Source organism: Anguilla rostrata, chromosome 16 (assembly GCF_018555375.3).
Source record: "Anguilla rostrata isolate EN2019 chromosome 16, ASM1855537v3, whole genome shotgun sequence".
NCBI lineage: Eukaryota > Metazoa > Chordata > Actinopteri > Anguilliformes > Anguillidae > Anguilla > Anguilla rostrata.
This window is the reverse complement of record NC_057948.1, coordinates 16254435-16269312: the sequence shown is the minus strand read 5'-3', so window position 1 is coordinate 16269312 and position 14878 is coordinate 16254435. Positions and strand designations below refer to the sequence as shown.

At 46.1% G+C, this 14878-nt stretch overlaps 2 protein-coding genes across 9 annotated transcripts in view; one reads left to right on the top strand and one right to left on the bottom strand.

The window, feature by feature from the left end:
* LOC135241632 (nuclear receptor ROR-alpha A-like) overlaps positions 1–14832 on the top strand; it is a 245464-nt gene extending 230632 nt beyond the window's left edge. For both annotated transcript variants that reach the window (XM_064312176.1, XM_064312177.1), the window contains 7 exons: positions 820–1215; positions 1907–2028; positions 2346–2478; positions 4612–4719; positions 5989–6099; positions 6337–6449; positions 7010–14832. In XM_064312176.1, the coding sequence (XP_064168246.1) occupies positions 820–1215; positions 1907–2028; positions 2346–2478; positions 4612–4719; positions 5989–6099; positions 6337–6449; positions 7010–7174 (1148 nt within the window). In that variant the 3' untranslated portion in view covers positions 7175–14832. The remainder of the gene's footprint in view (positions 1–819; positions 1216–1906; positions 2029–2345; positions 2479–4611; positions 4720–5988; positions 6100–6336; positions 6450–7009) is intronic.
* Positions 1–14878, bottom strand: part of foxb1a (forkhead box B1a) — a 181008-nt gene that overhangs the window by 8008 nt on the left and 158122 nt on the right. For 2 of the 7 annotated variants that reach the window (XR_010326062.1, XR_010326064.1), the window contains 2 exons: positions 14143–14213; positions 5134–5203 (listed from right to left, as the gene is read on the bottom strand). The gene's annotated coding sequence lies outside the window, so the exon portion shown is untranslated. Of the gene's footprint in view, positions 1–5133; positions 5204–14141; positions 14214–14878 lie in introns of those variants that run through there. The other 5 variants (XR_010326065.1, XR_010326066.1, XR_010326061.1 and 2 more) reach the window with 3 other exon arrangements.

The window sequence follows — 14878 nt, the reverse complement described above, 5'->3', positions numbered from 1 at the left end:
TCTTTCTCTCTCCAGCTCTCTCTCTCTTTCTATCTCTCTCTCCAACTCTCTCTCTTTCTCCAGCTCTCTCTCTCTCTCTCTCTTTCTCCAGCTCTCTCCCTCCCTCCCTCCCTCCCTCCCCCCCAGTCCCTCCCTCTGTCTCCTCCCTCAGGCCGGGTGAATCCGCTGTGACTCGCAGCGGCGGCCGGGGATTCAGTCCGGTCTAAACGGGGATTTGTGCTAAACAAACGGGATCAGTGCAGTTTAACAGGCATTCTAAACTGGGGATTGATGCATTCAGAACCGGTGTCTGCGAACCTTAATCAGGGATTAGTGTGTTATAAACAGGGATTGGTGTACCCTAATAGGCGTTGGCGCATATTAAACAGGAATTAGCACATTCTGAACAGGGACTGGCGCACTGTAAACAGGGATAAGTCTGAACAGGGATTGATTTTTACCTGTATTGATACATTCTTCATTCTTTAACTTTTTCTGAGTCGGGATGGATATGCAGTTTATAGGTACCTGCATTATTAGCATAATGGATCAGTCTGAACAGGTAGCGGTATATTCTTCATTCTTTAACTCTTTTTGAATAGGGATGGATATGCAGTTTATAGGTACCTGTATTATTAGCATAATGGATCAGTCTGAACAGGTAGCGGTATATTCTTCATGCTTTAACTCTTTTTGAATAGGGATAGATATGCAGTTTATAGGTACCTGTATTATTAGCATAATGGATCAGTCTGAACAGGTAGCGGTATATTCTTATGGCTATGGGACAGGCGCCAGCAGCACCAGGCAGCATGTGTGACTGTGTGTTCTCCACTGCAGCGGTGAAGTTCGGCCGCATGTCCAAGAAGCAGAGGGACAGCCTGTACGCGGAGGTGCAGAAGCACCGGCTGCAGCAGCAGCAGCGCGACCACCAGCAGCAGCCGGGGGAAGCGGAGCCTCTCACGCCCACCTACGGCCTGTCCGCCAACGGCCTGACCGAGCTGCACGAGGACCTCGGCGGCTACATGGACAGCCACACGCCCGACGGCGGCAAGGCCGACCCGGCCGTGGGCGGCTTCTACCTGGACATCCAGCCCTCGCCCGACCAGTCCGGCCTGGACATCAACGGCATCAAGCCGGAGCCCATCTGCGACTTCGCCCCCGGCTCCGGGTTCTTCCCCTACTGCTCCTTCACCAACGGGGACACCTCCCCCACCGTGTCCATGGCAGAGCTAGGTGAGAGGAGGCAGGCGGGGGTGTAGGCTTGGGGTGGGTGGGGGGAGGTTGAGGGTGTGGGGGGGGGGGAGAAGAGCTCAACCGGGGGGCAAATGACACAAAAGGTGCCTTAAAATAGCAGGAGGTTGGAAAACTCATCTCCGAGACTCATTAAAAGCGCCTTTTTCGTAATTAGTTTCCATTAATTAGGGCCAATCGGGATCCAGCAGGGCACGCGTCGGGGGAAATCATTTTTTTAAAGTTCCCCTGAGTGTTGAAACCCTTTTCCTCTTAACAAATGTATTTTGAAGAGAAAAAAAAATATGATTCTTTTTTTTTTCATTCCGTATGGCTTTTTTCTCTCTATCAAAGCGATATGACCTTTTGTTTCCGAGATGAATGCCCGATGTTTTTCTCCCTCCACTACCCCTTCTTTTCATCTGGTGTCATCCCTCCGTTCCATTTCTGACTGCCTCTTTAGCTCGTAGCCCCCTGGAGGCAGTATCAGCGGAAATGTCAACAGCCCCCTCTCTTCCTGGCGAAATTGCTCGTAACAAAACAAAAACGGGACGCAGTCGTATCGTATCCGCCTTGCCGTCCTCGCTGAAGGTTCGATGAAGGGTTAGCATCGAGTAGCGGCTTGCGCTTGGTGAATCGCTCCCATTGTCTCAGGTCCAGTGTTCAGCTGCTGTTGTTGTTGTTCTTTCTTTAGAACATCTGGCCCAGAACATCTCCAAGTCCCACATGGAGACGTGTCAGTACCTGAGGGAGGAGCTCCAGCAGATGACCTGGCAGGCCTTCCTGCAGGAGGAAATGGAGAACTACCAGAACAAGGTGCCACGCCGCCACTTCCTGTCCCTGTCCCTGTCCCCACACAGCAGACAGATGAGTGCTAAATCAGCTCTATATATAGTAGGTTATATATATATATAGTAAATTTCACTCTGATAGAGTACATTAGATCCACTGTGGATGTATATAAGCAGCTCTTTAACAGGCTAGATTAACACCAAACATTCTACCGTGCGTCCCATTGTTGGCAGCGCGGCAGGTTTTCACCGTGGCCCGGTTTCTCTGTCACGGCATGCTAACGCTAAGCCTTCCCAGCATTCATCTTTCTTTTTTCTCTTCCCCCCGCCCCGCCCCCCCAGCCCAGGGAAGTGATGTGGCAGCTGTGTGCCATCAAAGTGACGGAGGCCATCCAGTACGTGGTGGAGTTCGCCAAGCGCATCGACGGCTTCATGGAGCTGTGCCAGAACGACCAGATCGTGCTTCTGAAAGCGGGTACGTCGCCCCGGTTGGCTCGGGCCAGACCCGACCAACAGATATCCGCTTTACTGAGCAGATATTCAGCTTTTCCCCAAACTGAAATGAGAGCTCATGATGAATATTCATGCCTGAGCTGCAGTTTATACTGTATACTATAGCATAACAACTCAGACAATGCCCAGTCCCCTGTGTAGCCAGCAGGAAGCTCCTGCCTATGGAGAAAGGTTGAGGATAGGAACACAGGAGCTCAATATCTGGCTAATAAAAATTTAGCGTAGAGAACTATAGTAAGCAATTAAAATAGAACTCTGTACAGAGAGTACACATCCATCATTTGTAGGCAATTGCATATCTATCCTTTGTTGCCAAAAGAACGCTTAGGATGACATCGAATATTTGATTGTTCGCATACAGATGAGATCACTCACCAGTTTTTAATTTCAGTATTCAAATGCTTGTGAATGTTGAAGAAAAATCATATTTATTCTGCCTCCTCTGAGTGCAGAGCTGAAGCAGAATAAGAATCAAACATGGAGAACTCATCTTAAAAACATTATTTTCTGGTATTATTCATTATTTTCTAGTCTGAATATGTGAATGAATGCGGATCTCCTTACAGCACATCATTATTTACACAGAACTGTACATTCATACCACACTTTGGGGGGGGGGGGAACTATGCTTGAATGTTCAGTGTACAATTTGAATGATCGATTGTGAGAGCCACATAATATTAAAATATAAAATTAATGGAACTTTTTTCATCCCTTATCGGTAATTCTTAAAACGCAGCACCAATACAATAACACAGTGCCAGTACATTTAATGTCGCATCATTACAATAATGTTACACCAGTGCAGTAATGTAGCACCAGTACTGTAATGTAAAACCATTACAACAGTGTAACACCATTACAGTAATGTAGCACCATTACAATATCACAGTGGTAGTATGATAACGTAGCACCAGTATGGTAACGTAGCACACTTAAACAACTGTGGGGTGTGAGGGCTAGGGAACAGGCCTGCTAACATTGGTCAGATCTGTTTGTGTATCTACATAGTGTGATGATCCACTGCACACAAAGGAATATCTCCCTGTGTGTTGGTGAGGCTGGAGCCCGAGGGGAACTGGCCTTTTAATAAAAGAAAAGGTTGTCTGTTTGAGTCCCGGCTGCAGCAGTGAAGTGTGACGTACGGTTCCAGGCCTGAGTCGCTTCATCGGTCGGCCGTGTGAATAGGGGGGTGCTGAACTTTCCTTGTGCTCGGCATGTGACTCCCGCGGTGTATATAAATAACTCTCAGATGGGCTTGGGGGCGGAGCTTGTTCCCCCGCGCCGCCTCTTCGCTCGCCGTAAACACGGGGGCGTAGCGTGGGGCGTAGCGCGAGTTGTAGCGCCGTATCAGATAAACGCTCGCCTCTCTCGCCGCGCACTGCACCAGCTGGTGCCTCTTTAGAGACGAAAAGACGAATACCCCCCCACACACACGCACGCACGCGAACAAAACAAACAAACAAACAAGCAAATGCGCGAACACACACCTCCCACGGTCTGTCTGTGCTCCCCACGCCGGTCTGGATTCCGTCTGCGTTCCCATCGCTGATGTTACCGATATCAATAATGAAGCCACCGCAGACGCCACCGCAGACGCCCCCACGTCCGAACGTGACATTTTACAGCACGGCCATTTCGGCAAGCCCTGCCTTTACAGGTCAACAGAACCACAGGCCTGTTCTTATCTCTCTCTCTGCTTCTGCTGTGGTGAAACACGGTGTCGTAATGACTGCCGTAGACTAATGCCTACAATACCCATTAGGTTCTAATAAGCTGCAGCAGTTTTTGACTGTAGGTAATATCGCCCAGCTTTCATTGTAGATTTAGTCATGGTGCCGTTATTTATTTATTCCAAAGTGCTGAAAAGGCGTTTGGACGCAAGGCGTGTTCGTTAAACTGGGTAATTGTTGGCAGAGTGACATGAGCTAATAAGCGTAGTACTGTAACTCCCAACCAACAGACAGAAACAGTTTGCAGACAGCTTAGAGGAGGTACAACACAAAGCACAAGGGTGGCTGGTGATTGGGTCTTTCCGGCTGTTTGAGGGAGAGATGAGAGGAAACTGAGCTGTGTTTCTGTGTGTGTCTCGCAGGTTCTTTGGAGGTGGTGTTTGTGAGAATGTGCCGTGCCTTTGACTCCCAGAACAACACAGTCTATTTCGACGGGAAGTACGCTGGACCTGATGTCTTCAAATCGTTAGGTAAGGGCCTTATCACACTGCGTGTGCATGTGCGTTTGCCTGAATTGTGTGTGTGTGTGAATTCATTTGTATGCGTGTATGTTGGTGTACATGAATATGCACTGTCCGAGTGTGTATGCACGTATAAGAAACTTCTGAGCTGCCAATTGTTGAATTACTTTTGCTCCACCAAAATGGGGGTCTATGTCTATGTATTGCATGGGCTGTAGTTCCTACACGGATCACCCAATATGGATGTAAATGCCCTCAAATTAGAGCTGACAGTCTACCCTTTAAGCTCATTTATTTCAAATCTAATGTGCTGGAGTACAGTGCCAAAATAAAATGGGGTGTGTGTGTGTGTGCGCGTTCGTGTACGTGCGTGTGTGTGTGCGTGTGTGTCTGTGTTTGGGGGCGGAGTGAAACTGAGCTTACCTGTTGCCTTTGAAGCACTCCTGGAGAACTTTCACAGTTCTAGTGTCTTGGAGCCGTTCACTTCAGCAGCCTGAAGAGATGGGCAAAAGGACACAAGAGAAGTAAACACACAGTATTGAGTGCCTGGGTAATGGCCAGCCCAGCCCAGCACACACAGCATTACTCTGTTCATAATATCTCAGCTGCAGTATTGACCCTGTTTACAGTCACTGCTGTATCAGCACTCTTACACGGAAACCCTGCCCTCTGTACAAACACTAATGAGCATGCACAGAGAGCTTTCCACTGTTCTAACTGGGCGCATCTTCAACGTCCGGTGTGTGTGCGTGTGTGTGTGTGTTTGTGTTTGTGTGTGTTTGGGGGTGGGGGGGGGCGAGTGAGGAAGAACAGTCCAGTCTTATTCGGTGTAATGGGTTCACGGCCTCTCTGACAAGCCTCTCACTGTTCCGAATTCTCCCCCCCCCCCCACCCCACCTCCTAAAAAGAGAGAGCGGCCTTAGACAGGGGTGGGCGGAGCTCTCCAGCCGTGTCGGCTGTGCCCCCGTCCGTGTGAGGGGTAATAATTGATTTAAGCAGGAGAAAGCCCGGCCCCATTAGCGGCTTGGTTACGGGTTGCGTGAGGCCACCCGCCTGCCGGAGCCTGATTGGGCCGTGGAGAGGCGGCTGTGAAGCGGCTGCGTAAGATCTTCCGCTGCGCCTCCGCCTCCGTCTTGTTTACCTTTTGTTTCCTGCGCTCCTCTCCGTCGTCCCTTTTATTAAACCCATCGGGAGAGGGTGGGGGGGCTGACGGGAGGGGGAGGAGGAGAACCCCCCCCTCGTTCACACCTCCTCTCATTCTCGGTTGTCTCTTGACAGGCTGCGACGACTTGATCGCCTCCGTCTTTGAATTCGGGAAGAGCCTGTGTTCTATGCACCTGTCGGAGGACGAGATCGCCCTGTTCTCCGCGTTCGTGTTGATGTCTGCAGGTGAGAGCGGCGGAGAGCTGGTACCTGGGGGAGGGTGGGCAGAGCCTGACGGGCTTTGTCGCCACTTTCCCGCCCGCGCACCTTTCTGAGCGGCTCTACGGCCCTCACAATCCCTCTTTCTCATTGCTATCGCAAAACCCGCTCTGCATTTGTCACCTTTATAACCGGCTACTATTGGCTGTGAAAGCAGGAGCGCTCGTTTTCATTGGCTGACCGCGCCCCTCTGCCTGCCCGCAGATCGATCCTGGCTCCAGGAGAAGGTCAAGGTGGAGAAGCTACAACAGAAGATCCAGCTGGCCCTTCAGCACGTCCTGCAGAAGAACCACAGAGAGGACGGAATACTGACAAAGGTACGGGCCCCGCCCTCCTCATCTCACCAATCAGGGCTCCCCTTCCCGTCCGTGATCATAGCCATCTCCTTTAGTGTCACATTATACAGCGGGAATACTCCACTCTGGTCTTAGGCCTAAGGGCCTCCAGGGTTACCGGCTACTCTGTGCTCTCAGTAGTGGGGGAGGGGGCTAAATCAAGGCAGTGATTCATTCAGTCTGATGGTTGGGCCCCTGGCTGGACTGAAAGCCTTCAGAAACTGTTGCCCTCAGGACCAGGGAGACCCAGGTAGGGGCATGCTTGTTTCACTGCAGTGTGAGATGAGCTCGGTTACTGACACAGGAAACACTGGGAAAGCTCAGCCAGGCTTTCCAATGCTTTACTCGCATTCACAAACATGTCAGAGCACTCTGAGCTTTAAGTGAGAGCTGAATCCCGACTGACACCTGTGTCTTTAACGCTTGTGATGCTCTGGTGCCCCGCTCCCCGCAAAAACCTCAGTACGACCCCTACCCCTGCCCCTCCTGGTGACTGCGCGCCAGAATAACGTTCCTCTCTGGCTCTGTCTTCTCTCCCGCAGTTGATATGCAAAGTGTCGACACTGCGAGCGCTGTGCAGCAGACACACGGAGAAGCTGACGGCCTTCAAAGCAATATACCCGGACATTGTGCGCGCCCACTTCCCCCCCCTCTACAAGGAGCTTTTCGGCTCGGACTTCGAGCAGTCGATGCCCGTGGAGGGGTAACGGGCTCACCCCCCCCACCGCCCCTCGAACCCCCCCCCCCCCCCCAACGCTGGTGTGAACACTGTCTGGAATGTTGGGAGAAGACGAGCTGAACGCTTCTGACACTGTAGCGGTGCCCTGCTGGGACCAGGACAGCCCACGCACTGCACAATGTTTCGGGGTGGGGTTTGTTCTTCTTCTTTGGTTTCTTTGTGGCTTTTTCTTCTTTTTTTTTTGTTTGTTATGTTTGTTTTATTGTATCTTATTTGTTTTTTTGTGCACAGTTGGGATCCAGAGCCCAGGGAAAAAAAAAGGAAGAGAGACTTAAAAAGGACACTTTTTAAGAGAACAATCCGTTTCTGTCGGGCTGAACTTGACCAGATTCCCATGCATACGTGCACACGTGTGTGTGTATAGGGCATCTTCTGTGGCTCACACTTGGCACAATGCATAAATAAAAACCACAGGCAGCAACATATTTAGAAGATTTAAGTTGTTTTACAAGCCTAGATTTTCCAACTGTAAACAAATATCAACCTGAATAAAACTCAGCCATTCTCACTGACAACTAAAAGAGCGAAACCCAGAAACCTAAAAGATATCTAAAAGAACCTATCTTAACCACAAGGTCTATTTTGCCTGAAACTACAGCACTTAATCTGCTTAATAGTCAGTTGCAGTCTATGCTTCACGTCCTGGTCAAGTTCAGCCCTTCTTTCTCTGTTTTAATCAGTGTTTTTCCTTTGGAATGCAGTGATCGGAATGCAAACTCTCAATGACACAGGGAGGTTGGGGGGGGGGGGGGCGTGGCATGGGCCTGTCGCCGTGATGAGATAGAAACTGCACCTTTCTATGGACAATCGTCTCAGTGAAAAAGTAGAATTCTGGTAATTCTAGTCGAACTACAATGACTTTAGCTGTCAAAGACTCCATCTCCCATGGTTGCATTGTGAAATCATGAAAGGCCATCTGCTATTAATCCCTCACTGTAGAGAGGTGGCCCACTAATGCTAGGGTCACTGCCACAAGAAGAAGGAGCTCATTCCACCTGTTTTTTAATATACTACAGGGTATACGGTCATAAGTACTTACTATACAGAAAAAAAGTAATGTTTATAGATTCTATTTTAAATAACATGTATGATATTGGTAGGTAGGCTATTCTTAATTGTTGAATTGATAAGGCACTTTTATTTGCACCTTTCTTTTATTTATGACTTGTGTATTACCTAGTGATGTTTTTGCATGTGCACAGGAGATACCGGTTAAATAACCACAGTCATGGAGGTTCCTCCAATTAGAGGGCAGCGGATGGCTGCTGAGGCTATGTGATTGGTTGTGAGCTGTTTGAGATGTAAGGACAGGGCTGGTTAAACCGTAGGCCCGGAGAAGCAGGGGAGTCGCCCTCACTCTGTAACCAGGGATGTTGACGCTCTCTCCCTGCTGGGGGGAGATGTTTTTGGGGAGAACGGGAGCCGGCTTTGGGACGGACCCGTTTGGTAGCTCACAGAGTTTATGGGTCCCTCTCTCACCCGCCTGACGTGCTCCGAATTGTCATCCCGTCACCTTGGCTGATGTTCTTAGGATCAGCTGCTGGTACGACCACGGCTGCCCCTCCCACTCCTTGCTAGTTTAGTCAGGAGGCCCATGACAGCATGGTTGGTTAAAAATAAATATTAAACATGATGGGGCTGTGCGAGAGGGAAGAGTGCATGTCCGATCTCAGAGAGGTCTGTCAGAGCCCCCTCTAGCCCAGCTCAGTCAGCTGTTTCCAGATCCAGTCCCAGGCCTGTACTTCTGGCAGCACCCTTAGGTCGCGTGCCTATGACTGGTTGAATGGTAACACCAAAACAAGTCGGCTCCAACACGCCGTCACATACATTCTGGCCCTGCACCAATCAGTGAAACGAAAAGCCTTAGCTGTGTTTTTTCACTCAAAAAGCATGCTTTTGAGACCTAGAGCCTATACGTGCTGCCTCTGGTTGGTACGGGTGCTTGTACACAGTCACCCTTGCAGGCAGGCCAATCCCCCGCCTCGCTGGACACGTGACCCTGTAGACTCATCCTCACGTGCTGGAAATCAAGACAGCATCCCGCGGGAGCATGGCTATGAGTTCCCCATGCTACGTGCGTAAGCTAATGAAGGAGTACATAAGCTTTGTTTCATTCCAGCTGGGAGCTTTGTTGTGGGCTCTAAATGATTTACCTAATCCAACCATGCCATCTAGTGGCTAAAGAGGGAACGCCAGCCGTGATCTTTCCAGCAGGTATGGTCAAGAGAAAACAGCATGTGTGCGAACGTAAGGTGTTCTAAAAACCAGCGGCCCTGATACCTCTTACACCGCTGGCAGCGGTTGTGTGTGTGGGGTGGTGTTCTGCATCAGTGATAGGTCCTCTACTGAAATCATCTCAGCCAGCAATGACCTTCGGTATTAGGCAATAAAATAAACGCAGAAGATGTGAGATGTTCAAAGCCTTGTCTGGTTGAAAAGCTTCTATTTTTGTAACCCATTACACAGCCCAGGAAAGAGACAGAAAGAGATAAAGAATAGAGAGAGATGAGGTGGCACTTAGGATTTTTCTGCAATAATTAGCATAGATGTTATTTGTGTAAAAAGGAGAGAAAACAATTGAAATGCAAGACAATGGTGGGGGTAATATTTTCACCAAGCTTTGCTGTCTATTACGGTTATTTTTTGTTTGGTGTTGTTTGCAGCAGTGTTGCTGTTGAACCTTATCATCTGTCCTCTACATGTGCCATAGTAGATGTTTGTGTCCAGCCTCTCCTGTGTCCAGGAGACTGACGGTTTGCTTTTTCTTTTCCTCGTTCCAGGAAACAGTTAGGTGACTTTGACAGGAGCAGTGCTCGATTAGGGGTTTGAGTGGGGAGCCTCTTTTTTCCTTGTTGTCTTTGTGTTTGCATTTTTGCCCTTCATTCCTCTTCAGTGCAATACGGACACAGCACACCTGGTGTGTGCGTGTGTGTGTGTCTGTGTTTGTGTGTGTGTGTGTCTGTGTGGGTGTGTGTCTGTGTGTGTGTTCTCCCTCAGGGAAGAGTGGGATAACTACTTTACATGTCTTTTTTTGGATTCGTTTTTAAGTTTTTCTTTTCTTTTTTTTTGGTTGTTTCCATTTCATTATTTTTCCTTCTTGTTTGGTTAAGGAGTGCCACTGGCCACTGAGGAAAGTCACAGTCCCCTATAACTCCCTGTGGCACAGCCAGTGTGAGGGACATTGCATTTGAAGCTGTCCATTATTAGTATGGCTTTTGGGCTCAAATATGTTGGATTCAGAGGTTGACCTCAACAGAGAAATGGCAAAGTGTTCAATCCGTGCGGTCCTTTTAGAGCCAAGAACAAATAAGGAGATACACATCTAAGAATAGCAAATAGCCTAAATGATTTTGGGCAGGTTCAGGCATTGTTCATTATTTCTCCATAAGAATTGGATTTTTAGTGACCGTGTGCAAGTAGATATGAAGTCTTGTGTTGAGAAATAGAGTCAAATGCTGTCTTCGGGATCAATTCATATTCTGATTATGAAGTCATATTTCTCCAGTAGGAAAACCAAATATGTCATACATTTTCCATGGTGATTTGTTCTAGGCCAATACAAAAAGCAATATATACGCCTTGTGTGTTATCTACTTGGCTTTCGACTCCCTGCATTTGTTACATTTCCCGGTGCACAGTCACCTGTCCAGATCCAAATGAGAAAGATATAGACTGTGAGTGACAATCCACAGGAACATGAGGGTATGTCCCGGTGGTTACGCTGGGTATTGGGTTCGAATAGGAATGCTCAGGGAGATGATAGCGATAAGTATTCGAGTAGCGAGGTCACGGTTGGCAATAGGTTTCTCTCCCTCTGCCGGGGCTTGGCAAAGCGCGGTGCGTGCTTTCGCTGCGTTAGATGTGCTTTGCCGTTCCTTCGCTCGATTGTTTCTCGGTTTGAAAGAACCTCTGTTCTTAGCACTGGATGCACTTTCCATCGATGGTATGCATGCGTGGTTTCCTGCGTTTCAAAGATTTTCTTCAAATATCGTGCAGTAAAAAGCGGGTGTATTTATAGACTTTTTTTTCTTCAGCATTTGTTTGAATTTATGTGCTTGCTATGGCTGGCTCTCATTCTGAAAGACGAACACTTCACCTAACCCAGCTTTCGGTTTTCCTGCTCTCTTTGCTTTTAACTGTCAATTTGGCCTCCTTCGAGCCTCCTCCAGTTTAGAACCTGGTACGCTCTTATGAGGAGTTTATTCTCCTTCTGTAGATTGCCATTACGTCCAGTAGCTAACACTTATCTTCCCAATAGGTAATATTCCCCACTGGATAAGATTCGTACAACACAAAAATCCTGATCCAGCAGAAAACAATGCCCTGTGTTTATGTGGTCACACTGCAAGTGAATGCCTGTCACATATTCTCCTGTCTGAACATACCCTAGCATGTTTCTGCACATTATTTTGACCAAGGGTAGTGTATTACTAATACTGGTCATAGGAGGGCTATTGAGTGCAGTAGCCCCGCATGGTGGTCATGGTCCTGATGGAACGTGCACCATCCTATCACCCGCTGTTAAACGCTGTCCTTCAGATGAGCCGTGCAGTAAGCCCCAGCAGCAACAGACCAGCCACCAATGGTTTGCTTTCCCGCCATCCCCCTGCACACTGTCTGCTTGGCTTTGCTTGTTGTGACTCTGTGTTTGATGTATTTTAAGCAATATTGTTGCTGGGAACTGAAATGGGCAGTGGATCTGCGGCAGGTGCGTGACCATCCCTGAGAATTATGGGAAGGTTGGCTGAATCTAGGCCCATGTGTCCTTTTCCCTTACCCGGTCTTGATAAGAACTGATAAAGAAACTGATCCTAAGTCTTACTGCAGGGTTTGGTACTTTACTAGGTATTGCAGATTAGGGCACGGTGAACTGTGGGTTTCTATGGTCATAAACCTCCATTCTGATGAGTATTCATAACCGGTGAAAGAAGCCCCTTAAATTCTAACATGACCAGAAAAACAGATTTAGCCACTCCTGTGACCCGGGTTAATGATACTGCCTTTCCTTTAGTAGTAGGAACAGTTTGAACTGCCTACTTCCTCTGTCTGTGCTTGCTGTTTGTTACACGATCTGCGTGAGAGCAATATGACCACAAAATAAGTGTGGGCCAACCACTGGTTTATAGCTTTGAACGTGTCCTTGTACATGTGTGTGCGTGCGTGAGTGTGCGCATGTGTATGTGAGTGCAGTAGCACGAAACCCAGACAAGGCTTTAATGTGTTTAGAACAGCAGGGTCAAGAGGTCAGTTTGTTTTTCTCTCCTTTTCATTTTTAAATGAATCAGTCCATTCCATCCTCTGAAACAATATTCTCATTTTCCAAAGCAGGCATAGTAAGTATAAATTACAATACCTTTTTTGAAAATAATAACAAATAAAAAACTCTTCTAGCCATAACCGAATGTTGAGCAATAAAATAAATGTTGTATTATTAATTTTGTGCATAGGTTATAGACATCTGCATGTAAATACAACCTCTTATTTATCATGTTGTTTTTTTGTTTGTTTTTGTTAGTTTTTTTGTTTGGTATTTTATCATTTGTATATTTGACCAGTTCTGTTCCTACGCTGAGAACAAAGAACTTCAGATGGCCTGCATACACCTGTATTTGTCTCGCTCTCTCTCAAGCTCAATCTCTCTCTGCTTTTAATTCACAATATTTAATGTTATTATTGATCACATGTATAGAGGTAACTTTATAACTTCTGTCTGTATAGGTAAGATGAAAATACTGCTATAAACGCCTACTCAGTGCAAATATTTATCTGTTTATTAAAGACATCATGCTGTACAATATCTCTGTTTTAGTATAACTACTCTTTTAGGCTTAGTTTGATAGAGGTAGGGTGTGCTGAAAATTTATTTTGTGTTATTCTGATGTGTGGTGCTAGATAAGTTACTTTTGTGAACAAAACCTTAATTCCTAGAACTAGGCCACCCTATTCGTCCTATTAATTTCACTGAATATTGATGCATTATTATTATTAGGACTAAAGGAATAATGATAATATTAATAATAATGATAATGAACATAATGGTAAATTACTATAATACCCAGCGAGTACCTGTATCAGCGTGCTAGTCTTGGGATGAGGCTCTTATTCCTTCTCAATTTAAGATTATTAGCAAAAGCAGTATCTGTTCCTTGGGTTAATGAAAAGGCAGAATTGCAATACATGTCTTTCCACTTTCTGGAAAAAAAAAAAGAAAAACAAATGTGTTTGATTTAGTTTTGGCTGAAAAGTAAGTGTTTTGCCTCTTCTGTTTCGTTAGTGGCATTCCTGGTTGTGAAAATGTACTGGTCTGTCTCGAAGCCCCAGAGCAGTGGCAAAGCTTGCCTCAAGGGGGAGCTAGAGGGTGTTCAAGGAATACACTTAACGTCCTCTGTGTCAAAATCTGGACATCACTACAGTCCATACCTCAACCCAGAAAGCTAGCTTTCTCTCAAGTGAAAATTCCAATTGAGTCCATTCTGAAGGAGGAGTTTTGTCCGGGTAGCCCAGCTTCTTAGACCACCATTTTCACCACCAGGCGTTTTTAAAGGTAGTCTGTCTTCAAGTCCACAGCCTCGACAGGACCTGAGCACAGATGCCTCTATTAAGTGTTAATATACAGAAATATGCCGTACATAAGAGGGTTCATGTCATGTGCTTTTTGTGGCCAATATCAACCAGAATATGCTCTCAATAATGAAAGACACATTAGACAGGGTTTCTCTTTCTGTGTTGCAGGATGTATAAATGATATTAAACTGTCTTAGTTTTATTTCATTTTTTCATAAAAATGTGTTTTATATAACTGCTAACCATTTAGTTGATAAAGAATAATGAGTTTGCAGTGTACAGTATACATGTTTTTATATAAGTCAATAAATATAAGCAGAACGGGTTAAGACCACACACCAAGATTTCTTAAAATCAAGAGTTGAGACTTACTTTGAGTAAATTCTGGTTGACATTTGCTCGTAAAAGGAGATGAAATTCACTTCACACCTAGGTTTGGATGTCTGAAAAACAAAAAAAACAATAGACAATCCTTTTTTGGTGTGTTTGTTTTAAGCTGAATGAAATGTATTTTATCTAATACAGGAAATTGACTTAAGAATTGTATTTTTTGAGTATTCAAATGTGTCTGTATAAGCCTACAAACTCATTTGCATTTCTTGAACCTTGTTTTTGTTAAATGTGAGATTGAAGGGGTTCTGTGCTAAAGCAACAAAACATAAATAATTGTAAAGCCAGGATTAGGGTTGTCACAAATTTTTATGTACCATGTTTGCTACTGATCTTAAAATGGGGACAAATGATTCACGTTAACTTTTTAAATCCTGCTCTTTTAAATTCTCTTTAGGAGTAGTCTCTTCACACAACGGTAGCTTTGCTCCTTCTCGTCTGATTCTTAAATATAAAAAAAGTATTTTGATTCATTTTTGTAAATACAACTGTAAAGAAAATAAGAAATTTAATGTTGTCTTTTAAATACTTTTCATTCTAATATGAATGTTGTTATATTGTACTTAGAAACTGTACCTTTAATATTACCTTTATTAAAAGTGCATGGGACACATCGGTTTGAGATGTGCTTCGTGTGCCGTGCCCAGAATAAAAATGACAGCTTGTAATGGGCTCTTCTCTCTCTGTCTCTTTCATTGGTGTCGGCCTGGCTTTCATT